The sequence below is a fragment of the Lemur catta genome, chromosome 21, assembly GCF_020740605.2.
Source record: "Lemur catta isolate mLemCat1 chromosome 21, mLemCat1.pri, whole genome shotgun sequence".
NCBI lineage: Eukaryota > Metazoa > Chordata > Mammalia > Primates > Lemuridae > Lemur > Lemur catta.
In genome coordinates, this window is record NC_059148.1 from 18,114,825 (window position 1) to 18,140,693 (window position 25,869).

Sequence of the window (25,869 nt, forward strand, 5' to 3'; positions counted from 1 at the left end):
TGAGGATTTTTGGCAGAAGGTCTAGAATGAGCTGAACTCTGGAAACCAATCTTTCAGAGATAATTATGATGAAGAATAATGACCTCACTCCTCTGTACAGAATGTCACAGTTAACTGTGACCACTATTATCTCATTCTTAACATGACTGGTCAGTAGATCTCCTGTGACCCAGGCAGGACAAACATCATCACCATCAGATGACGGAAGCAGCAGCTCCCCAAACATCTGCCTAGTCAACGTGGAGTTAAAGAAGCCCCACCAGCACTAACTAATCATCACCATCATGAGTAGCAGCTGGGGAGAGTCTACCAAGTTCTGAGCTCTAAATACCATTGTACTTCATCACCATGGTAACACCATGGGATAGGTGCTGTGATCATGCCCATTTCACAGATGAGGAAACTGAGGCTCAGAAAGATCAGGAGGCTGTGCCAGGGTCACACAGCTACTGAGGGGGGGGAGCCAGGAATCAAATCCAGCTTGAATGTAAAAGCTTGAGGGTTCTCTACTGTCCAACGTTGCCTCTTTTGTCAAGAGGCAATGCTACCCCCTTTTTAAAGAACTCCTAGAGAGCCTCCTTGCAATGGCATCAGTGCGGCCCAAAAGGCAAAGAACAGCCAGTGCAGGACTAGGCGTCAGAGAGGGAAGAAGGAAAGAAAAATCCACTCAGCCACATTTGCAGTGCTTCCTGCTCCCCACTCTCCCACACCACTCGGGGGGTGACAGGGACACAATTAGCAAATGCGCTTGGTAACAGAGTCTCGCAGGCTCTGAGCTGCATGGAGGATACTGTACCTTTGGCATATAGGACAGCCACTCCAGGATAGTGTAAACCCCCTCAAAGTCATCCGGCACGGTGATGTGGGACACGCCATTATAATGCATGATCTGCACGCCACCCAGCTGGTTGTTGGATGTGTAGACCTCTCTTCCCAGGACCTGCTCGGACACAACACGGTTAGCGACGTCCTGCACGGCCCAGGCCTCTCCTACCCATTCAGAAACCATCTCGCTCAGTGGCTCTCAACCCCGGCTGCACTTTAGAATCACCTGGGAGTTTTCAAAACTCTCGACACCCAGGCTGCACCCAGGCCAAGGACATCAGAATCTTTGGGGCTAGGACCCAGGCATCAATGTTTTGTTTAAGTTTCCAGATAATTCCAATACACAGCCCAAATTGCAGACCAGGGATGCAGCTGACTACTTTGACCATCTCAAAAGCAAAACCCGGCGGGGCACGGTGGCTCACACCTGTAACCCTAGCACTATGGGAGGCCAATGCGGGAGGATCACTTGAGGCCAGGAGTTCAAGACCAGCCTGGCGTAATGTGAGACCTTGTCTCTATAAAAATTTTAAAATTAGCCGGGCATGGTGGCGCATGCCTATAGTCCCAGCTACTCAGGAGGCTGAGGCAGGAGGATGGCTTGAGCCCAGGATCCAACTTCGAGGTTGTGGTGAGCTAAGATGATGCCACTGCACTCCAGTGTGGATGACAGAGTGAGACCCTGGCTCAAAAAAAATTTTTTTTGGTTGTTTTAAAATGTCAGGAACACAGGGAGTTAGTTCCAGGAGAATAGCCTAAAATTTTTTTCTTTTTTGGCTCCTAAGGGGCCCAGAAAATTATAAATTGGAAGTATAGCTCTCATATCTATAGGAATGAAACTGATTTCATATTGAGAAACCACCCCCCGCCATCAGAGGGCAATGGGAATGTTACAGTGATCCCGGCCCCCATGAATCCCCCCGTCCCCACTCGGGAGGCCCCTGCTCTGTCACCTTGTTGAGAGCACCTGCCCCCGTGAGGATGATGTGGGAGTTCTCCACCTGGATCACTCGCTGGCCCAGCCTCACCAGGTAGGCCCCGATCCCAATCGCTCGGCAGGTCACCTGCAGGGAGAAGAGCCCCTCTGAACGCCCGAGAGTGGCGTGGCACCCCCTTCCCCACGGCACGGGCGAGCCCGGGGGCCCACCGGGCATGAACGGCCAACGGTAACCTGACTGGGGGCCAAACAGCAGAGGCAAAAGCCTATTTCAGGCCTCCTGTTTGAGCTTGGTTTCCTACCTGGCAATGACACGGTTTACAGAGAGGATCATTGTCAAGATGAACAACAGACTCTACTGAATGTTCGAGATGTTAAGAGGCTTGTGTGTCGCTCTCCTGAGCTCGGCCATTCGTGAGCCATCACAGCCTCTTGCAAAACCACAAGGACGGGCCGGGCGCGGTGGCTCACGCCTGTAATCCTAGCACTCTAGGAGGCCGAGGCGGGAGGATCGCTCGAGGTCAGGAGTTCGAGACCAGCCTGAGCAAGAGCGAGACCCCCGTCTCTACTAAAAAATAGAAAGAAATGATTTGGACAGCTAAAAATATATATGGAAAAAATTAGCTGGGCATGGTAGAGCATGCCTGTAGTCCCAGCTACTCGGGAGGCTGAGGCAGTAGGATCGCTTGAGCCCAGGAGTTTGAGGTTGCTGTGAGCTGGGCTGACGCCACGGCACTCTAGCCCAGGCAACAGAGTGAGACTCCGTCTCAAAAAAAAAAAAAAGCCACAAGGACGTCTGTGGGTGCACGTACAAACTGATGAAACCCCAACAAAGTCTGTGCTGAGTTAACAGTATTGCACCAACATCAATTTCCTGGTTTTGCTAATGTCATGGGGGAAGCCGGGTGCAGGGTACAAGGGGACTCTCTACTCTGTCTTATAACGTCTGGTGAGTCCAACTATTTCAAAATAAAAAGATACATATACATAAACTATCTAGGGAACAAGCCTCAGGAAGACACTTATGGCCAGCATCATCTACCTTAGAGGCTGAAGAGCTAACTTTTCATGTAAAAATAAGGCCTTGAATGACAGTCTATCATTAAAGAGTACTATTAGGTCATTAAATATGAAATGTCCGATTTCAAATCAGAAGTTTAGTTTATTATATTCCAAACAAGAAGCGGTACAATTAAAGTATGTACCTAAACTATCGACCCAGTTTTGCTATCTTAATGGTAGCATGCTATTCCAGCAGCGAAGAAGCCTGGAGAGCGAGTGGCAATGAAATCGTGAAAGGTGTTTCCCACAACTTGTTGAGAATTGAGTATTTTTCCCGGCAAGAAGGGGTCCAAAGCCTGGAAGAAGCGGTATCAGTTGGTGCAAGGTCGGATGGCAGATGACAGAGAGTTTCCAAGTCCAGCTGCTGTAGTTTGAACAGCACTGTTTTTTGTGACATGTGGCTTTGCAAGAGGATTGGCCTGTCTTTATTGACCAATCTTGGCTGCTTAATCGCAAGCATCCTCATCATTTTGTCCAACTGGCTGCAGTAGACATCCGCTGTAATGGATTGCCCAGGTTTCGTGAAGCTGGAGTGGATAACCCCAGCGCTGGACCACAAACAGACACCATTAGCTTTTTCTGATGAATATTCAGTTTTGGACTGTGTTTTGGCACTTCATCTTTATCCAACCACTGTGCTGAATGCTTGCGATTGTCAAAATTCATCACACATAACAATACGGTGTAGAAATGGTTCGCCTTTGTGTCATGACGGCAAAGAAAGGCAAGCTTCTAGATGATTTCTCTGTTGACGCTCATTTAATTCATGTAGTACCCATCTATCCAGCTTCTTCGCCTTGCCCATGTGTTTCAAACGGTCCAATATTCTTGGAATAATAACATCAACCCCTGCTGCTAATTCACCCACAGGTTGAGATGGAATCACTTCCACTACAGCTTTCAGCTCATCATTATCCACCTTGGTCTCAGGTCACCCACGTGGCTCATTGTCAAGATTAAAATCACCATAATGGAACTTAGCCACAGCCTTCCCAAACACTTCATTCATATTTTGAGCTGTCTGCGCTGCACTGGTTCCATGACAGAACTCATGTTTGAAAATAACATGAATTTTTGACTTACCTATGGTCAAAGTGAAACGTCAGAGATATCAAGCGTCAAACTCAGTCCTTAAGGAAATCGGACATTCCATACTTAATAACCTAATGCAGCTACTACTGCTACTAGACACAGGAAATATTTAGAAAGGCCACGGGGAGCAGAGGGGGTATCCTCATTTTCTACCAGTTAAAGTCTGACACAAGTTCTTCTAAACACTCAACACCTCTGAAATAAGAGGAGATTGGATCCTGATCCAAATAAAGCAACTATAAAAAGATACTTCTGAGATAACTCCTAAAACAGAAACCAAAACTGGGTTCCAATGATACTAAAGAGTTGTTGATTTTGGGGGGTGTTGTAATAGTATTACAGTTATGCAAAAAAGGAAAGAAAAAGCCCTCATCTCCTTAACCATCGCAGATCCACCCTGAAGTATTTCCGAGCGAAAAGACTTCCTGGGGGGTTGGCTTTAAAATATTCTAAGCGGGGTGGGGGTGGGAGGTGGACAGAGGACACAGGAAGGAAACAGGAAGGGCTGCTACGGATGACCGGGGGAGCTTCCTAATGGGCACGTGGCGCTTGTCATTGATCCTCTCTACTGGGACTGTTTGAAAGTCTCTATAATGGAGAGTTGAAAAAGGAAGGGGACTAGGAGGGGACTCACCAAGCTAATGGTGACGACCTCTTCGTAAGCCAGGGAGGACTCCCCGGCGATCGTGCCCGAGCCCCTGAGATTCTCCACGCCTAAGCCATCGTCCTTCCCAATGATATCCGTGATGACGTATCTGCCAAAACCCAACACAGGTTAAAGCCCGAGCTCTAACCCAGAAAGTCCCGAGGACCCAAGGCAGGAAGGACGGGGCAGTAAGGTGAGACCCCAAAAGTGGAAAAGCAGCCAGAGGCTAAATAAAAGCAGGAGTCTAGCACCCTCACGATGGGTGCTAACATTTCTAAAAGGGCAAGTACAGCATCAAAAATTATCACCCTTGTCCCTCACCCTTGTCCCTCGACCTAAGATATCTGCCTGTTCAGAGGCTGCCTTAGTAAAATGTCACTCCACCCTGCATTCCTCCAAAAGCAATCTAGAATAGCGTTTGGTCTACAGAGAGATGGGGGTACACAGCTGAAGCCTGTTCACGGTCCATCAAGATTTTATGACCACATAAGCCTGTCCAGTCAAACCCTTGTTGGAGATTCACAAAGCACTTCAGCATGTTAAAGGTTCTGACAAGGCCTGCACAGTAGAGATGCTTATTAAATCTCATTTAACTCAGTATTTCCCAAACTCTTCTGACTATGGAAATTTTTTCTCCCCCACATATCACTAACTAACATTCTGCAAAACCCAGTCTAGGGATTCCTGATTTAGTCAATTCCACTAAGGAAGACACAACTACCTCTGATGTTCTCAAGGAGCAGATTCCTGCCCTGCCCTTATCTTCCCAGCTCTCCAAATCACTGCTCTATCTGTTCAGCTAATTTGGTCATAAAGTATGAGCTTGTGGCTCCTGGGACATGCTGAGAGTTAGATCCAATCTAATTCTCCCTGCAGGACATGCTATTTTTGTGGAAGGGGTGAGTCATTTTAGAATGACAAGGATGGGTTCGCCCTGGAGAAATGTCCCAAATGCTTAAGTCATCAGTGCCTCCCATGGAAGCTTAGGGGTCCTACTATATAATCACCACCACCCCGCTTGAAAATATCAATCACCACAAGCCTGGAGGAAATGAGACTGATTCCCTGTCACTAGCAGATATGAACCATGAACAAAATCAAGGAGCTACCCGATGAGTTATTTACCTGGATTCTCCTCCTTCCTCGACGTGTTTACAGTGGACAGAGTTCAGGGAGCTGATTCTGGTGTAGTCTTGTGGGGTCAAGTACAGGTACTTAAAGCCCTTAAAAAAAATAGACTTTAGTGAGGCTATGAATCCAGTTACCTGCACTGACAGCCACTGTTTTTTTTAAAAAATGTCAATATGGAAGGGGCAAATGTACGCCAGCAGCGGCGTATTTTTAACCTTTGCATTTTCCGTGCACGCTGCATTCAGGAGATGCCCAGTATCTACCAGCTCAGTGTTTGCAAACTTTGTTTCATCATTATCCCCCTAATGAGACTTTTTAGACATGTTTTTCCTAATCACCACCCTCCCCACCAGTGAAATTTGAAAACCACTAATATACTGCCTGGCTGTTCACGCACGATCTGTCTACCTGGGCTTTACACAGAAAAAGAGTAAGATTTCTTTCGCCCTCTCGCAGGGGCGAGTAAGATTTCTTTCTATCACCCCCGCTGCAAAGACACAAGCAGAATGGAATCCCCCTGCCACGCCAGCTTCATGACGTACTTTCTGGGGGTCTTCTGGGTCCACCCAAGCCACCTGGAACATGTGTTTGATCTCCTCTGCCATGCCGATGCGGGCCCCACTGTTGGCTGCCAGGTAGATTTTGGGGATGCCCTCTGCCCGGGCCATCTCGGATGCCCGCAGGTACAGAAGGTCCTCCCCCGGGCCAAACGATCCGATGCGGAAGGTGATGTCGTTGCCGATGACAATCACATCCCGCCCTTCCGGATACTCGTGGGTCTTCAGCCTCATTTTGAAGACCACCATGCCTACCTGGCAAGAAAACGAACGCGCAGGAAAAATGAGTTCGTTTGTTCAGGGGGAACTTTGTACGAAGGGTGACAGCGGCTGGGGGCTGGGTTCTGCTGAGCTGTCACCTCGTTTCCGCCCGGAAGCCGGTTCAACTCCACCAGCTGGCCCTGAGGGTCCAGCACCAACTCCGTATACGTCAGGATGTCTTTGGGGTACTTGTCCGGGGAGCCCCACAGTTTAAAGAGAGCCTGGGGAGAGCAGAGCAAAGAGGAGAAACTTGAAGTCATCAGAAGGAGCTGATCTGTCACGACTTCAGCGTGAATTTTCTAGTTCTTTCTTTTTAAGTCATGAAATATTTGAAGCATACCAAAAAAAAAAAAAACCCTATGTAGAATAATAAATAAACACCCAGGCATCCGGCCGGTGGCTTTGTCAAATCTGAATGTCTGCATAATTGCTTAAGATTTTTTTAAAGAAAGAAGAAAAATACAGTTGAAGTCCCCGGTACACCCTCCCCCTGCCACTCCCCACCCTCCCCCCTGCTCCACCCTCCAGTAACCATTAGCGACCGCCAGTCCCGAGCACGCTTTCTTAGGTCTTTACTTCGTCATATGTGCATACATCAAAACCACGTAGTGTTATTTAAACAAACTGTAAATAAACAGCGTCACCCTGGACACATCCTTCAGCAACTTACATCTTCTGCTCCCCATGATGTTTGCGAGATTTTTCCGTGTTGATAAATTTAGCGCTTGGTCTCTGCTGTTCAGTTTTCCGTGGTATGAATACACCACAAGTTACTTACTATAACCCTATTTAGGAACACGTAGGTTGGTTCCAGTTCTACGCTACTACCCATGAGGCTGTAATGAACATTCTTAGGGTCTCAGATGCAAGGGTGACGGTTCCCCCAACCCCCGCCGCCACCCCCCCACCCCCCACCCCTGGGAGAACTGCTGGGTCACAGGGAATGTGACCTTCAACATCACTTGACATTATCAAATAGCTTCCAAATTTTTTGAACCCCTTTACAAGACCAGTGAGAATGTATACGAGCTCCTTCGCTCCGTATGTTGCCCAACATTTGGTTTTGCCAGATTTTTAAATGTTTACCCATCTGCTGGGTGTGAATTCGTATCATGATATTGATCCATACTTTGCTATTAGTGAAGTGAGCTCCTGTTAAGATGTTTGTCAACCACGCGAGTCTCTTTTTGACGAGTTTCCTGCTTGTAACTCCCGCCCGTATTTTTAATAGTTTTGCTTTTTCTTTTTCCCTAATTGATTTATAAGCGTTCTCAAGTTCATCTAGTGGATGATAATAGGAAGTGAAACATATTCTCCCAATCTGGGGCTTAATCTTTTTTGTGTAAACAATTTGTAAGTTTCAACATAAATGTATGGAGCTTTTCCTGTATAGTTTGTGCTTTTAACTGACTCCCAGTGGCTTTAATCCTCTTGAAATTTATTTTTGTTACTGGATGCAGCAGAAATCTAAATTTATTTTTTCCAATTAGATAAGTGATTTCCCTGTATCTTTTACCGAAGTTTATCCCAGTGATTCACAATGGATCAAGATTATGTTTACAGGCGGGTCTGATTCTAGGTTCCCTATTCTGTTCCATTGGACTGTCTGTCTAGCTCTATCACAAAAATACCACATTGTCTCAATTACTGTTGCTTTAAAATAAGTTATGACATCTGCTAAGATAAATCCTCCTGACTTTGTTCTTTTTCAAAACTGCTTTTGCTTTTCCATATACATTTTAGGATCGGCCTTTTTGAGTTTCACCGAAAAACTCTAAATGTTTTAATTTGAGCTTAACTAACATCCTCACGATATTGAATCTTCCCATCATTCATGAGCATGGCATATCTCCCCATTTATTTAGGCTTAAAGTATTTTAATAAAGTTTTAAAATTTCTTCCATAAAGATTTTGGGGGTTTTTTTTGTTTTATTTATTCCTAGGCAAACTTATGGTTGATCTTGATATTGTAAATGGTATTTTTCCCCCAATTATATTGTACAATTACTGCTGGTCTATGGAAATGCAATTAACTTTTGTATACTGATTTTTTTAATTTTTTTTTTGAGACAGAGTCTCACTCCGATATAGATGTCTGTATAAGAAATCCAAGAAAACCTGTAGAACCAATTAGAGAATATAGCAAGATTGCTAGATACAAGATCAATATACAGGCCAGGCACCGTGGCTCACGCCTGTAATCCTAGAACTCCGGGAGGCCGAGGTGGGTGGATCGTTTGAGCTCAGGAGTTCGAGACCAGCCTGAGCAAGAGCAAGACCTTGTCTCTACTAAAAACGGAAAGAAATTAGCCAAACAACTAAAATATATACAAAAATTAGCTGGGCATGGTGGCTCATGCCTGTAGTCCCAGCTACTCGGGAGGCTGAGGCAGGAGGATCGCTTGAACCCAGGAGTTTGAGGTTGCTGTGAGCCAGGCTGATGTCACAGCACTCACTCGAGCCCGAGCAACAGAGTGAGACTCTGTCTCAAAAAAAAAAAAAAAAAAAAAGGAGGATAGATTTGGTTCTGACTTAGTCATGCTTCTTCCCCTATGGTCCTTGAGGTCAGAGGCAAAAGTATACAGACAATGACATTCTTAATCATAAAAGTTTCCATTTATTAAGCACCTACTGAATGAATATGTTACATATATTTCTTCAACGACCTTATGAGGTCGGTATTATTATTATCCTCATCTTACAGAGGAGGAAACTGGGGCCCAGAGAGGAACTTGCTTAGGGACAACAGGAAGCAAGGGACAGACCCAGCATTCGAGCCCAGGCCTGAGTCACTCTAACGAGTAGCTTTTCCTGCTCTTTGGCATCCCCTGTGCCTAAAGCACAGGCAGAGGTAAGAACCGAAACCTCCCACCTATAGTGAAAGGTCCCTGACCTTGGTTTTATGAATGTCATTCACGAAGCAATGGTGGTGACGTGCAGAGACAGCCACGACACCAAGGCCAGTGTGTTCAGTCTACAACATAAAAAAGTAAAGGCATAAAAAAACACCTGAAGGAAACACACTAAAATGTCACTGCGGGCATCAATGGCGGGAAGATTGCATACAGGTGAAATTATATTTCCTTATTCCTACTTTTCTCTATTTTCCAATGTACACTTTAATAATCAGAAAAGTATAACAAAACTTTATTTTTTAAAAGTAGACTAAAACTTCCTCAAAGGCAGTGACCCCAGCCTCTTCCTCGTGGTCTATTTAGCCTGAGAATGGTGCCTGCCAAGTACCAGGTACTTAATAAATGACCATGAAAAAGGACAGAAGGAAACACATCAGAATGTTAAGCAATTTGTCATTAGGGTGTGGGACTATGAGTTACTTTTTTCTTTTTGCCATTCTCCTTTTTTTTTTAAATTTTATTTTTTATTAGGGTAATGGGTCCCAAGAGAGGGGAGCCTGGGCAAAGTTCTCAGGTCCCGGGAGAGAGAGAGAGACCCAAGAAGTCACCTCCATTCTCCTTTATTTTCCAAAGTTTCTAAATCATATTACTTTTATCACTGGAATAAATATTAGGTTAATTTTGGGAGAACACACTATGAAGTATGAAGTCAATCTCAACATTAATTTCTTTTTCTTCATGAAGATCTTGGTTGTTTTTTTTTTTTTTTTTGGAGACTGTCTCTCTCTGTCCCTGGGCTACAGTGCAGTGGCATCATCATAGCTCACCGCAACCTTCCTGGGCCTCAAGCGACTCTCCTGTCTCAGCCTCCTAAGTAGCTGGGACTACAGGCACATGCCACCACGCCTGGCTAATTTTCTTTTATTTTTTGTAGAGATGGGGTCTTGTTATGTTGCCCAGGCTGGTCTTGAACTCCTGACCTCAAGTGATCCTCCTGCCTTGGCCTCCCAAAGTGCTGGGATTACTGGTGTGAACCACCATGCCCGGCCCAACACCTTGTTGTTTAGACTGAGTCTTTAGAAGAGGACCTAAGGACCAGGGTTTGGTTCTGGTGGCGTCTGTTGGGAGGAGCTGGGGGTGGTGACGCATCTGAGCCGCAGACTTGCCTGCCTGAACATTTCCGGGAAGTCATAGATGTAGGTGGTCCCCAGGGACTGGGCCTGGAATCGCTTGGCCTGCAGCAGGTCCTTGGTGACATACGGAGTATTGATCAGCATCCCGTGCTGGGGCCCTTGTTTGTCGCCAAAGGAGTGAAACATGATCTGGACCAGAAGGAAAGAAAAACAGAGAGTGAGAGAGCAGGTCTTAGAGAACCACATTCCTCCCCAGGTATCTCTCCCCGTCCTCAACAATAAAACAATGTGGAGAAGCAAGGCATGTCGCATCGCGTGACGATGGGCTTGCCTGGAATGGGCATGACTCTCTTCTTCACCGCTGTGGGCAACCAGGACAAGGGACAGTGGGAGCTGGGGAGATGCAGCTCCGAAAATACAGCAATCACAGCACCACCCACATAAACAAGAGTGCGTGTAGAAACTGGTGACATTGAACAAGGCCTGTACTGGGATTAACAGTGCTGTGCCAATGTCAAGCCCCTGTTTTGGTCACGTAAGACAGTCACGTAAAATGTTCTCATCAGGGGAAGCCACATGAAGGGTACACAGGAACTCTCTGTGCAGTTTTTTCCTCTGTACTAAACTGCAACTTCTTGAGAGCCTTGAATCTTTTATTATTTCAAAATAAAAAGTGTATGTATTAATATATATATACACACACGCATAAACATTTACACACACGCTATATAAATATATAAACACACACATATATATGCAAATGATAGTCAAAAGGATATTTGATTCACTTTACAAAAGTCTGTTTTAAAACACGTTGGGGGAAGTATCTATTTTCCTAAGTGAATTAATCTGGGAATTGCATCGTAATCAAACACAATACTCTATATCTCATCTTAACTGTGACCTAGAATGGATTAAACTTAGCAGGACTCATTCTCCCTCCCAGGATAATGAACAACCAGGATTTGGAAGCTGACATGTCCATTCTAAAACTCAGGTGGGCCATCCCAGCCCAGCATGGCAAGGCGAGGCGGGACAGCCACCGAATGTCATTCTAGTCTACACTTTGCCGTCCCGAGCACCCAGCCTCCGCTCTGGCTTAGACTTCCGTGGCCTGGCCCAGCCTTACGTTTCCCGATCTGGGGTCGGTCACTTCTTTGTAGAGGCTGATGTCCAGGTAGTAGCCCGACTCGTTGGTGATGAACAGGCGGATGGGGACGGCGCTGCCGGTGGTGGTCTGGCGGATGTTGATCTTGACCTCCGCCTGCAGCACTCGGAGTTTCCACAACCGGCTGCCGTAGCGCATAACCATGGAGCGCACGGACTCCTCGATCTGCCCCCAAACACAGCAATCCCAGTCTCAGAGCCCATCATTCCACACGCACTTGTAATTGCACCGAAAACAACAGGACAGGGAGATCTACTGAATGCAAAACGCCTGGGACGTAAATATCCAAGAAAAGTATCAGCTAATAACAACCCAAGGCATCGTGCTAAGCATTTAAATCTCATTAACTGGTTTTGCTCTCATAAGTCAGAGAAGCAGGCTTTTATCCCCCATTGACGGATGAAGAAACAGGCTTGCCTGAGCTAGCGTTCCTACATCATACCATCTTTATATGCTCCTCAAGCCTGTGCACAGTTTTCTTTTGGAACTACATGGGCTGGGGAAGCCAGGACACCTACAGGGGTCCCCTGCACTCCGCAGATGCCAAACGGATGCACCAGGGCTCCTTTCACCCCAGAACCACCCCCCACCCATGAAACTCTGCCCGCTGACGATGAACCAGCCAACAGAGAACAGCTCGGCCACAGACATCGGGGTCCCGCTCCCCTCCCCCACCCACGCGCAGTCCCCAGCAGAGCCTGGAACCAGGGAGTGGACAAAATGTTGTTCTGCAAGACACTTTAAGCCTCCGTGTCATTCTTAAAGGGAAGTGTGGCCCAAACAGGCCACAGCTAAAATAGGGCTGTGGCTAAAATAAGGCTCTCGAATCGAAGGGTGGAAGGTTCGTTCTTCTCCTGCAGCAACTGAGGCTCAGATATGCACACATTCATCCTGGAATTCGGGTCTGGAGGGGCAGGAGACAATACCCCAAAGCGACAAGGCATGAAGGGCCATGTAAGGTGGAACCCAGAGCCTGGTGAGAGCCCTCCCCGTCCCTCGGCAAAAAGGCGAGACCTTGGAGGGGTCCATGATGACGGTGGGCACGAAGTTGAGGAAGATGTGGTTGCAGTCGGTGCGCACGCTGGTGTTGTTGAACGCCACCTCCAGCTCGTCCATGGCCTCCAGGAGCAGCCGCTCGCCCTCGTTCTGCAGGTACTCGAAGGAGGCCTCCTGCCAAAGCGGGGGGACAGCCACTCAGGCCAGGGGCGCGGCCCGCTCCTGGCTGGCCAGACACGCAGCCCAGAGAGGCAGGGGCAGGAGGAAGACACTCCCCTCCTCCAGAAAGTGCGGCGGGCGGGGGCAGCAGAGCCCTCCCTCTAGGGGTGAAAGGATATCACATCTGTCAAGTATCTCGACCGTGGCTTTTATTTTCTGTATCTTGACGCTTTGACATCTAGGGCCTCACTGGCCTTGGAGGGCCCCTCTAGCCAATTCCCGGAGATATAAACGATTCCACATAAGCGCACTTTTCAAACATGAACCAACCCACCCAGAGCCCACATCCCAACCACCTGCTTTATCCAAGCTCTCACACACCCGCCCCCATCACCCACGGCCGGGAACCAGAGAACTAGAGACAGCCTCTCTACCCCAGGGCCCTCTGAAATGATGCACACTAGCTGAGCCTAAACCTGTTTACCCCGGCCTGCCTGCTTCTTCCCACCGAAACCTCCCTCCACCACCCGGCCATCCCCGTGTGCCCCCTTCTTCTCGGGAACTGTGAGTAACAAACATCTTTTCAACAGCAATCGTCTCCTGATCTGTTGGCCCCACCACGCCTGAATAATAAAACCTATTAAAAGATCGAGTTGACGGAGGTGGCAAAAAACTGAGATCAGCTCAACATCCGCTGATAGGGAGTTAGTGAAAAATAACACATCACACACAGTACGTCCATGCAAGGAAACGGCACGCAGCGGACCATCTTCACTGACACAGAAAGATCTCTAGGAGCAACTGACCAATGACAAAACAACAGTCTGCAAATGATCTGTCCACCCTGAGCTCCCGTCTGCAACATTGTACCCGCAACTCTAGGTTGTAGGAATGGAATCATGCACAGAAAGGGGTACCCATGGGGTTGGCCCCTCAGTGGCTACATTCTGGGTCCTTCCGGTTGAATTTTTTAAAATAGTTTTCAGTGTTGTTTAAAATTGTCACAGTGTAATCACGGATGACTTTTCTAAAGCGAGAGACAATGGAAAATGATCACTCACTCCATGGGCAAACAGAAGAGATTCCCGAAACAAACCAGTATCTTTCTATCCTCTCGATTCTCTGCTTGTGCAGAGAGAGCCACATGATACCAGAAACAGATCCAAGCGCCACCAGCTGGGACATGATAATAGGCCACTTTGCTATCCGCCTCCCGCCCCAGGCTGGAGCGTCACAGAGCAGGGCCACGCGTGCCCGGTGCAGCCCCCACCCCCGGCGTGCAGCTCAGGGCCCGGCCCCGAGCAAGAACCTGAGCAAGACCAGAGCGCGAAGGACCAAGCTGGAGGAAGAAGCACTCCCACTCCGCAACCTCTTACCTTCGTAATCAGGTCAGAGTGCCTGATGATGGCTCGCATGAAGAACCGGTGGTCCGTCACTTCCGCCCCTTCCTTTACCCTGGCGGCACCCAGGTAAAGGTGCATCTTGTGGTTGGCGCAGGGCACGGCGGTCAGGTCGAAGTTGCGCATCCGGCTGAGCTCTAGCTGGAAGGCCAGGGCGGGCTCCAAGTGACGGTAGATGCGATCTTCCGCAAACTGGAGGGCGACCAGAGAAAGCAGACAGACACACAAACACACACACACAGGGTTTGACATCGGGGCTGCGTGCCTGCTCGATCCATGCCCTACTCTGCAGACACCTGGCGTTCGTGAGTGTAGCACTCAGGAATGCAGCGTTCATTGTGAGCACCTAATTGTGAGCCACCCCCAGGGCTCAAGAGATTTGAAGTTTTGCTACGATGTGGGGAGAGCCACGAGCATTGCCAGACTGGTGTGCTGGGTGCTGGGTGCACCTCTTGCTTCCTGGGGGAGCCCCCTCCCCAGCACCTGCTAGTGCGACCAGGCTCGCCTCTGTCAGGGCATCTGCAAGAAGTCCCCAACCCTTGGTTTCCTGGTGGACCTTGTCCCCAAAAGAGAGTGACTGACAGTGCTGGACAACAAACTAAAAACAAAAAGAGAAGAACCTAAAAAAAGGATGGGTCTTCGCTGGAAAAGTTAAGGCTTTGGATAAATTAAAATATAAAATGCTGAATTTGGGGGGCGGGGTGTCTTGAATCTGTGTTGGGAACAAGCCTACTGTTCTAGAAGAGGGATTAGCAATCTTTTTCTGAAAGGGCCAGACAGTAAATGTCTCAGGCTGACAGATCATACGGGCTCTGTCACAGCCACTCAACTCTGCTACTGTAGAGTGACAGCCACAATATGGAATCCAATGGGTGTGGCTGTGTTCCAAATAAAACTTTGTTCATCAAAACAGGCAGCCAGTCTGCAAGTTATAGTTTGCCAACCACTGTTCTAGAAGAGCATAAGAATGGCCAGGCTTGGTGGCTTATGCCTGTAACCCTAGCACTTTGGGAGGCGAGAGGATCGCTTGAGGCCAGGAGTTCAAGACCAGCCTGGGCAACACAGCCAGACCCCACCTCCAAGAAAAAGAGGTTGGTATAAAACAGTCTTCCTGAGTATACCAGCAAGTACAAAAATTATCCAAAACGAGACAGAAACATGTAGGGAGGCAGAAAGGGCAAGATTCTCCAGTTCTGAGCTTCACACAAAGACAACACAAGGTCTCTGATTGGAAATCAGACTCCAGAGGAAGAACGGAGTCTACATAAAAGTTGTCACATTTTAGAATCTGCGGCTGCCTTAAGGACTGGGGGCTGCATCCTTCACAAATATCAAAGATGCCACGGAGGAGAGAACAATGTCATTGCTTTTAGCCATACCTCATCTCTTGCTCTGAACGTGAAAAACTTGGGAAATTCTTTCTGCAAAAAGAAATCCATACAAAAGACAATTAAATCAACTCGTCGAAAGATCTGTGTACTTATTGTGTGATTGTGAACGAGGACCCAGTCTGCTCTTAGAATGAATCATTTAGAAAGCCTTCCCCCGTCTAGCAATTGATCTCTCCCACCCGAATCTATAGAATAAACATCACATGAATGGCACCGAGGCTGGGAGAATGGAAAAGAGTGAAAGAGATGAACTGAGCGTTGGACTGACCTCTTGGGCAATCAGGAACGTGATTCTTCGGAGTCCACAATCCACAAGGATGTTTTTCTGCATTAAAAGCCAAAGACATGATGGGATGTTATCTGACCACAAAATGGACTGAAGTACTACTACATGTTACGGCATGGATGAGCCTTGCAAACGTGATGCTCAGTGGGGGAACCAGTCACAAAAGACCTCCCAGTGCATGATTCCATTTAGACGAAATGTCCAGAATTGGCAAATTTACAGAGACCGAAAGTAGATCAGTGGCTGCCCAAGGCTGGGGCGGGAGACGGCTCCAGGTTGGGGGATAATTGAGAGTAACTGCTAATGGGTACAGGGCTTTTCTGGCGGGGTGACAAAAATGTTCCAAAATTGATTCTGGTCATAATTGCACAATTCTGTGAATATACTAAAAAGCATTAAATTACACTTTAAATGAGTTAATTGTGTAGTATATGAATTATTTCTCAATAAAGCTGTTATAAAAAAACGATAATCCAGCCGGGTGCGGTGGCTCACACCTGTAATCCTAGCACTCTGGGAGGCCGAGGCGGGTGGATCGTTTGAGTTCAGGAGTTCGAGACCAGCCTGAGCAAGAGCAAGATCTCGTCTCTACTCAAAATAGAAAGAAATTATATGGACAGCTAAAAATATATAGAAAAAATTAGCCGGGCATGGTGGCTCATGCCTGTAGTCCCAGCTACTCAGGAGGCTGAGGCAGGAGGATCGCTTGAGCCCAGGAGTTTGAGGTTGCTGTGAGCTAGGCTGACGCCACGGCATTCTAGCCCGGGCAACAGAGTGAGACTCTGTCTCAAAACAACAACAACAAAACGATAATCCAAACATCCTATTGTATACACTGTAAATATATGTAACTTTTATGAGTCAATTATACCTCAATAAAGCTGGAGATGGAAAAAAAGACAAGTTGAGTGAAAAAGCGCAGCACAAAAGAGCATAAACTATGATTCCATTTATACAAAAGTTGAGAATGGATCAAAACTAAACTATATTGTTAGAAGTCGGGATACAGCCAGTTGTCTTGGGGTGGGGGGTGACAGTGAACAGAGGGGCCACAGGATGGCTTCTGGGGGGCCAGGGGGTTCATTTCTTGATCTGAATGCTGGTTACAATTGGGGGTTCCCTCTGACGTTCATCAAGCTGCATACGTTTATGATATGTGCACTTCAATTAAAAATTACCCAAGAAAAGTATGAAACTGTTCCCTTGTCATTCTCTCAATGAAATAAATACTATTATAGGCAGATTTATGGGGAAAGAAAAAAAAAAACCCAGAAGACAAGAACACAAAGTTATTATTTGTCGATATGGTAAGGAAAATTATTAGGGGACATCCTGGATTTTCAGTGCGACATCCCAATGCACAAACAAGGTGACATCTGAGCTGGCTGGGCAATTTCCTGCCTCCCAACGTCAGCTATGTCAAGAAAAAACAGGCTGCACGGAAACACGCCACAATTTTCACAGTGGCTACCTCAGAGGATGGGGCCATGGGTTTTTGTTTTAAAGCCTGCTTTTCAGATTTCTCTGCACCTTAAACATTTGCTACAATGAACATCAATACATTGTGGAATTGTCAAGTAAAGGATACATACATCCGTGAAAATAATGTCCCTAAGCTTTCGTAGGGTTCTCCACGATTCAACCTCATAGTATCTCCTACCCATGGAGCACCAGGCCAGGTCCCCCGAGGGACCCCAAGGCAGACAGAGGTAAGAGGTGTCCCTCCTACCAAGATAACGTGGGGAATAAAACACATATACACATAAACAGACTAAACAGCAACTGAAAATCCCCAAGGGTTCTTGAAGTTGAGACCAAAGTCAGGAGGGTAAAGAACTCACAGCCAGATAGCATGCCTGGCACATCTGATTATTTTATGAACTAAGAATCTCAGATCCCATTTTACAGATGGGAAAACTGAGGATCAGAAAGGTAACGTCACCTGCCCCAGGTCACACAGGTGATGAAGGCACACCTGCCTGGTCAGCACCCTCACACTGTGTCTACGACCTACCACTGCCACAGTGCTCCACATCTGTCTGCAGTCGAGGCCCCTGAATGGAGATAACAACTGTCCCCACTGCCAGGGTGAGAATACATATGGTGACAGCCACCACAGGCTTACAAAGCAACCCACAGTTATCTGCACAATGTTCCTGGCCGGTTTTTAAATTGCAGGTTTTTGGGTTACTCCAACAAAAACATTCCCCCCAAACCCCAAACTATTTATTGAGTGTGCCCTCCGTGCTCATGACAGGCTAAGTGGCGTGTATATTTTGTCATTTACTCAATGCAACACCCCAGGAGAGAGCAATGCCCACCTCCAGCCACCTCCGCCCAAGGTCGCCAGCTACGAGGAAGGACAGGGCTTGGGTAGAAATGCCTCCCAACACCGCGCTGGCGCATGGACCACCTGGCCAAGACCAGCCCCTCCTCCTTCCCCAGGGCCCCCTGACCTGGCCCCACGACCAGAGCACGCCCAGGGTACCTTGGATTGCACGAAAGTCCGAAAGAGCAGCACCAGGGCCTCATCCTCCAGATGGTCTACGCACTGGATGGCCACGTTCAGAATGTGGATGGGCTCTTCCCGGACGCTCTAAGGGAGAGAGACAAGGTGCGGGGTGGGGGAAGGGGTGTTGAGAAGGGCTGGGGGCCGTGGCCCACCCCCTCCCCAGGCTGCTCCCTGGCTCGGACACTTGCCTTGCAGTCGTCATCGGAGTACAGGGAGGTGTGGGCCTTGCTGAAGAGGGGGGTGTCTTTGGGCACATTGGCAAAGCAGGAGATGACCTCATCAAAGTTCCTGGGGACACGGGCAGAGAGGGAAGGTCAAGGGCTGCTGTCCTGGGGGGCTCGTAGCTTACACTTTCGAGCCAGGCAGAGGGGAGCCCCAGGAACCCCCTCTTTCCCGGCCAATGCTCTGTGATCCCATCCAACTCTGTGCAGAGCTCGGACAAGGTGGTTCCTTGTCCAGGTCCAAGGCGCCCCTGCTGGGGTCTTTCCCAAAAGGGAAGGATGGGCCCGTGTGATCCGTGTTCAGGAACAGAGGAGAGGGTCCCAGCACTTTGGGACAACAGCTCTCACTGTCCCCTTTCACTGGCTGGGAGATCCTAGAAACCTCACCTCTCCTCTGGAAAAAAACGAGGATAGTTAAGAGTCATCACCTCGTGCGGCTCTTGTGAAAACTCAACGAGATAATCCAAGCACAATGCTTACCACACAATAAAAGGTTGAGAAAAGGCCGTAACAGTAACAGTACTGATAGCCAACATCTATGGAGCATGTTATCTGCAGACTAATTATACTTTAAATATATGGCATATATTATCTCATTTAATTTTCACGGCAGTGAAAATTATACTATACAGTAGATCCTTCTATTGTTCCCATTTTGTAGATGAGAAAACTAAGATACAGGGAGGTTAAGTCATGTGTTGGTCTCACGGTTAGGAGAAGCAGAGCCAGGACTCACACACAGGCCAGCGGCCACACAGCTCGTGCCCTTGGCCGCAACGTTGTTACAAACTCGCTAGGCCATGTATACTCGTGCCCTTGGCCGCAACATTGTTACCAACTCACTGCGCCATGTACAGGGGTCTGCCCCACCCACGTGTCCAATGAATGGGGCGTTTAGGAGGCCGGGCCACACTGGGTACCTGGTGAAGTCCTCGAATCTCTGGAAGGCCACCATGGCCCCCATGCGCTGGCACAGGGGGGAGAAACCGCTGTCCATGAAGAGCTCCGTGCTGTGCCTCAGCAGGTCGGGGTTGCTGATGCTGACGGGCATGGCCATCCTAGAGGGGCGACCACAAGTGGGGGGTGAGGCAGCTGCTCGCAGACCCGACCCTAAGGGCTGCGGCTGCCCCTGAAGCTTCAGTGAGCTGGACCGGGATTACAGTCCCCTGAAGCGGGGCTTAAAATGTTGTTGGGGGGATGAAGGTTGGGGCCAGGGGCTGAGGTGTCTCATCCAATTCCTTAGAACCTGGTACAGAGGGTGAGCTCAACGAGTGAATGATTGAATGAATGAATGATGCGTGCATGAGAGAAAGTCCAGTCCCAACACGGTCCCGAGGTAACTCCAAATGGTGAATTTGGCTACACGGAGAATAAACGGTCCCAGCACCAATGTCTCCTGGAGACCCCCAGCCCTGGGCAGCTGGTGTGGGGGGCAGGCTGGGTCCCGAGGGACCCCCTAATTCCTCCCGCTCCATCATACCTGCTCTTGGGACAAAGCCAGCAGCCTGTGAGGGTTTAGCAAGCTACTGCCCCCAGGAACAAATCCAAATGGGCCACCTGAGGTGGTTAGAATCTGGCCTTGGCATCGGGGACAGGAGGGGTTACCAGACGTCATGCAGGAAGGGCAGCACAGCAGGCCCGAGACTGCTCTTAGGAGACCTGCTTGCAAGGCTGGCCTTGGCTGGCATCCGGGAACTTGGATTTGGGGAAGATTCCCACCATCCCCTAAACGATAAGGCTGGCTCGCTGCCCCGAACTGTTTGTACGAACAATATGGTTCATGCTCAATGCCCACTTTCTTCTGGGAGCCTGGGACTTTGATGCCAGGCAGAGGATGCTTATGTGACCAGCTGCCAATAAAAAGCCCGGTGCTGTGTCTCTAACGAGCCAGTAGCCAACCCGTCACAAGCGTTGCCACAACTCATTGCTGGGGGAGTTAAGTGTGTCCCACATGAATCCCCCGGGATTCATGAAACCCCGCAGCTTGCGCCTGGTTTCCTCTGGACTTCACCCCGCGTGCCTTTTGCCGTTGCTATTTCTGCTTGGTATCATTGCACTGCAATAGGTCAGAACCATGAGCACTTTATACTGAGTCCTCCTAGTGCATGGTCAGATCTGGAGGTGCTCCTGGGGACCCCCGAGACAGGTGTGTGCCTTCCTCTTGGGTACCCCTGAAATCCTGATCCAGACCCCCCCTTCTCCCGGACAGCCAAACCCAGAGGTCACAGGCTGGCCCGGCAGCGTGGATCAGCGCAGCCTACACTGACGTTGGTCCAGGCGGCATTTTTAACATCCATGAATTAACATGTATTCATGTGTTCATTTCACATGAATTAGCTGCCCCACTGAAAATTGGAGGGATTGCAGATATTTTTAAAACAAAATGTAGATGTCCTGCTTCTGGTGGGAAAAAAAAAGCCACGGAAAGGTCTGGCTGTGACGGCCACGTCCCCACAGGGTAACAGAGGGCAGGGCAGCGTGGCCAGCTCCACCCAGCGCCCACACGAAGCCCTGCCGACCTCTCGTCTGACCTCATCTTGGGTCTCAGTGACCCAATTCACCTCGTGCCTGGCACTCTAGACACAGGTGTCCATAGGCACCAAGCCAGGCCCTCCTGGGGGAGACTTCACTCCTCAGAGGGCTGGGGGCCGGGGGCGGGGATCGGGGGGGGACAGCCACAGCCTTTTGGCCCTCAGGGCCATTGTGAGAGGCTTACACAGTCCGGGAGTCCTTCCAGGGTCCTTAGTGTCTCTCTGGGTCAAAATAGGTTCCTGAATCTACGTGTACGTCCTTTCTAAAAAACAAGGGACAGCCACAGCCCTTAGGAGAGCCACCTTCCTTTCCCAGCTGGGCTGAACTGCCAAGACAATACAACCAAAAGAGGAAAGAATTTCTTCTTAGAGGTAGACAACGGCAAAGCGTCTCACACCACACCTCCCAGAACCCGCAGTACGATCCCAGGCAGCAAGCCGTCTGTCCCCTTTCCTCTCAGTGGGGCAAAACGCCACAGTCCTTTTATTTTTACTAAGAAGGGTAAAAACAAATCATAAATAGGGAAAGAAGGTGCCTCTTGGGGAAGCTGCTTTTTCTCCTCCACCCAAAACAGAGCAGCACCTTTCTTCTTAAAACCCACGGAGCGAAGTGGCTCACGCCTGTAATCCTAGAGGGGGATCGCTCGAGGTCAGGAGTTCGAGACCAGCCTGAGCAAGAGTGAGACCCTGTCTCTACTAAAAATAGAAAGAAACTATATGGACAGCTAAAAAATATATATATAGAAACAATTAGCTGGGCATGGTGGCACATGCCTATAGTCCCAGCTACTCGGGAGGCTGAGGCAGGAGGATCACTTGAGCCCAGGAGTTTGAGGTTGCTGTGAGCTAGGCTGACCCCATAGCACTCTAGCCTGGGCAACAGAGTGAGACTCTGTCTCAAACAAACAAACAAACAAAAAAAACCCACGGGAGGAGAAACTTATCTTTTAGAATCCCAGGAGACTAGAAAAATCCCTGCTCCAAGAGAGCACTTGGCAAGTCATGGTGTTGCCCCACCACCACCAAAAAAAGAAAAAAAGAAAAAGAAAGCATGAACCCTGTTGCCTGTATAGATCTGATCAACCGAACCCCCGAATCTCAAGGACACCGTTGCAGCCACAAGCGAGGCCTGGGGACCCCCCCGGGAACTGAACCAGAGGAGCGAGGGGAGCGCGGGCAAACGCTTTGAGCTCCAGCGGGGCAGAGCTGCGGTGGGAGGGGGTATCGCACTCTACCTGGCCAGAACAGGTCTTCGGGTCCTGAAATAAGACGGATTAAACGAGAGCATGAGCCGGGGGGACCCAGACACATCAGAGGTCCCCGCGTGAGAGCAGAGGGGCTTGTGGAGGGCACAGTGCCGTGGACACGGACAAGCCAACACGCGTGCCCGACCCCTGGCTCGGAGGGCCCACGAAGGCCACGTTAAGAACTTGCAGGTGAGCGCACGGCCTGGGCTCAAACTCCTGCTTCTTGGGTGTGAGAGGCTCAGCCTGCATCTGTCAGGGGAAGGTCTCAGGGTTCCCATCTGTAAAATGGGGGTGCAAACACACTTTGCATCCCCAATGGTCTAGGACCGCACTGTCCGCTATAACGTTCTATGGTGATAGAATATTCTAGAACTGCAGTGTCCAACAGGACAGCCATGAGCCACATGCAGCTATCGAGCACTTTCAACGTGGCTAGTATAAATGAGGAGCTGAATTTTAATTTCGTTTTAGGTAGAACGGGCACGTGTGGGTAGCAGCTACTGCACCGAGCAGCTCAGATGTAGCAGGTGGACTTTGGACCGTCTCTGTTTTACAGAGAGGGACATCCATGGGGCAGCGGGGAGACCTCAGCATGCCCAGACATACTCGCTGGGTCTTCCCAGAGACAGGACCGCAGAGGTCAGGGAGGTAAGGCACACGGGCTGTCCCCAGGCACGTGCCACTCCGTACCGGTTCGGGTGGGAAGAGGGCAGCATGAACTGGAATTCCACCACGCAGGTGCCGTCCGGGAGCTGCCGGTGCTGCAGGCTGTTCAGCTCGTAGGCGATGTAGCCCCTCCGCACGTAGACCTGTCGAAGCAGAAGTATTAATACAACACACGCTCTCTCAGAGGCCACGCGGAGCATCCTCAAAGCGTGAGAAGTCTCAGCCAACCTTCCGATCGTGCGACCCAGAGGGTCTAAAAGACACAGTAGAGAGTGAAGACTCCGAGCTCAGAGGATAAAGAGAGGGGAAAAAGCCATCGCCAGCCGCAAAGCAACCCAGGGTAAGAGAGTCATGTTAACACACAAGACATCATCTCGTATTTTCTTAAAAGGATTCTGAAAGAGCAGGTTAATAACTCTGATTTCCTGAGACTAATAAAACACTACCTGGCTCTAATCTGGGGTTTGCTGCTGGCCACGCCTTTCTCGTCCCATCACACAGGGGCAGTCACCTTAAGTTGTCACCTAGGCTCCTTCAGGCTCTAGTTCTAAGCAGAAAAGTCTTTCAAAGGTACTGAATGAATGTGAGTACTTTTTTTTTTTTTAATAGAGATGGGGGTCTCACACTCCTGGCCTCAAGCAATTATCTTGCCTTGGCCTCCCAAAGTGCTAGGATTATGGTTTGGAGGAGGTGCCTTGGACTCGGCTCTTGGGGGTTGGTATGTGACTGTGCCCTGCTGCAATGACTCAGGAGACAGCAGTGGTCACCAACACAGACTCTGGAATAAGACAGACCGAGCGCAAAACCTGGTTCTGTCACTTCCTAGCTGTGTGACCTTGTGCGAGTCACTTCGCCTCTCTGAGCCTCAGTTCCCCCCTGTGTAAGACGGGGATAGGTGTAGTGCCCGCCTAGTAGTGAGAATGATAAGGTCACGATCGAAAGGCGTGTGGCCGGGGTCGGGCGCGGGGTGGGTGGCAGCGAATGCTAGAACTGGCGTGGTCAGTGCTGTCATTCTGCGTCCTCTCCTGCTTACCTCCAAGGACGCCATGCACACGATTTTGTTAGCGTGGTAGAAGAACGAAGGCAGGACATCAAAGATGGTCGTTTCTGAAAGTATTAATTTCTGCAGGGGATGAAAAAGGAAACAAAGAAAAGTATTAATAACTGTGAACCACTTTTAACCACCAGCTGGATGGGTGGGTGCAGTGGAACCAGGCAGGAGTCCTTGCAGCTGCCACTGAGAGTGGCCGGGGCCCCGCCGTGCATGGGACTCCTCCCATGTCTAATCCCGAAGATCTAACCGTGAAGAACACTGGGGTGACTGTCCCCATAGCAGGGGTCCCAGTTCCAGGCCCTGATGGGGGTGCCTGGGAGCTTGTGAATGAGCCAGAATCTAGGGTTGGGGGGGCCCCGGGACGATGATGCCACACCTTGGCCACAGAAGGGCTTCTAAACACGCTCCACCACTGCTGAATTCTTTTTTTTTTTTTTTTTTTTTGAGACAGAGTCTGGCTCTGTTGCCCAGGCTAGAGTGCCGTGGTGTCAGCCTAGCTCACAGCAACCTCAACTCCTGGGCTCAAGCGATCCTCCTGCCTCAGTCTCCCGAGTAGCTGGGACTACAGGCATGTGCCACCACGCCCGGCTAATTTTTCTATATATTTTTAGTTGTCCAGATAATTTCTTTCTATTTTTAGTAGAGACTGGGGAGTCTCGCTCTTGCTCAGGCTGGTCTCAAACTCCTGAGCTCCAACGATCCGCCCGCCTCGGCCTCCCAGAGTGCTGGGATTATAGGCATGAGCCACCGCGCCCGGCCTGAATTCTTTCCATGGCACCTACCAGGGGGGCCCTCGCCGCCTGCCACACGGTCCACCCTGCGGCACAGGGCTCCCCACCCACATCTCCCAGCGCCTCCCCTGCTGCCCCCTTCGGCAGCTCCGGCCACTCCGTGTCTGTGGCCGTGCCCTGCACCAGACTGCGAGCCCCTCGAGGGCAAAGGGAGCCGACTCCCCCGAGGCCCCACCTGGGCTGTGGTGTGTGCTCTGCAGAAGGTGGAAGGACGGAGACGGCCTCACCTTGAGGTTCTCGGGGCAGAACTGGTGGCCGTACATGTCAATGGCGGACAGGAAGATGGACTCCACCTGGTTGTGGCGCAGCTCATAGGAGGGGAGGTGGGAGGCAATCAGGACCTGCGGGGGGACAGGACGGAGGGCCGGGGTGAGCCGACCTCCCCGGGGAGAGGGCTGGAGGGCCAGGTGTGGGACGGCGCGCCCAGGGCCCGCACCTGGAGAGCCTACCTGTCTGGCCCGGAGGGCCACTTTGCAATGCTCGCTCTTGCTCAGCTGAGTGAGCTCGTTGAGGATGGAGGTCAGCTCGTCTGACAGGGAGGGGTCTGGGCCGCAGAGCTCATCCTTTGGGGGACAGAAACAGAATGCAGATGGCTTTTCTGCAGCCGAGAGAAACATGCCAGCACCCGCCTCGGCCAGGGAGCGCAGCTGCCCAGCCTAACACTTATAAAAACTGGCCACTACCTTCTACATACGAAAACTCAAAAAAACCAATCTTTTTCTTGTTAACTTGGCTGAAACCATCTTATCTCATATACCGTAGTTCACAGTATCATGTTTTGTTTTGTCACCAACAAAGTCCTATGACCACTGAATTGATATGCAGAAACTAGGTCCCCTTAAAAGACTCAAAAAAGTTTCATTTCCAAGTAATCATTCAATTTGAAAGTTATTGATGAGAGCCTCCTAAGTACCAAATACCATCGGGTGCAAAGAACTCGCTATTTCC

General features: G+C 49.5%; 1 protein-coding gene across 4 annotated transcripts in view; it reads right to left on the reverse strand.

The window, feature by feature from the left end:
- ACACB (acetyl-CoA carboxylase beta) overlaps nucleotides 1-25,869 on the reverse strand; it is a 98,951-nt gene that overhangs the window by 12,000 nt on the left and 61,082 nt on the right. For all 4 annotated transcript variants that reach the window (XM_045534606.1, XM_045534605.1, XM_045534608.1 and 1 more), the window contains 19 exons: nucleotides 25,371-25,484; nucleotides 25,149-25,262; nucleotides 24,110-24,199; nucleotides 23,101-23,219; nucleotides 19,553-19,690; nucleotides 18,600-18,699; nucleotides 18,388-18,495; nucleotides 15,882-15,938; nucleotides 15,602-15,643; nucleotides 14,199-14,414; nucleotides 12,682-12,837; nucleotides 11,629-11,832; nucleotides 10,533-10,688; nucleotides 6,610-6,732; nucleotides 6,236-6,505; nucleotides 5,688-5,785; nucleotides 4,551-4,671; nucleotides 1,779-1,889; nucleotides 797-940 (listed from right to left, as the gene is read on the reverse strand). In XM_045534606.1, the coding sequence (XP_045390562.1) occupies nucleotides 797-940; nucleotides 1,779-1,889; nucleotides 4,551-4,671; nucleotides 5,688-5,785; nucleotides 6,236-6,505; nucleotides 6,610-6,732; nucleotides 10,533-10,688; nucleotides 11,629-11,832; nucleotides 12,682-12,837; nucleotides 14,199-14,414; nucleotides 15,602-15,643; nucleotides 15,882-15,938; nucleotides 18,388-18,495; nucleotides 18,600-18,699; nucleotides 19,553-19,690; nucleotides 23,101-23,219; nucleotides 24,110-24,199; nucleotides 25,149-25,262; nucleotides 25,371-25,484 (2,481 nt within the window). The remainder of the gene's footprint in view (nucleotides 1-796; nucleotides 941-1,778; nucleotides 1,890-4,550; nucleotides 4,672-5,687; nucleotides 5,786-6,235; nucleotides 6,506-6,609; nucleotides 6,733-10,532; nucleotides 10,689-11,628; nucleotides 11,833-12,681; nucleotides 12,838-14,198; nucleotides 14,415-15,601; nucleotides 15,644-15,881; nucleotides 15,939-18,387; nucleotides 18,496-18,599; nucleotides 18,700-19,552; nucleotides 19,691-23,100; nucleotides 23,220-24,109; nucleotides 24,200-25,148; nucleotides 25,263-25,370; nucleotides 25,485-25,869) is intronic.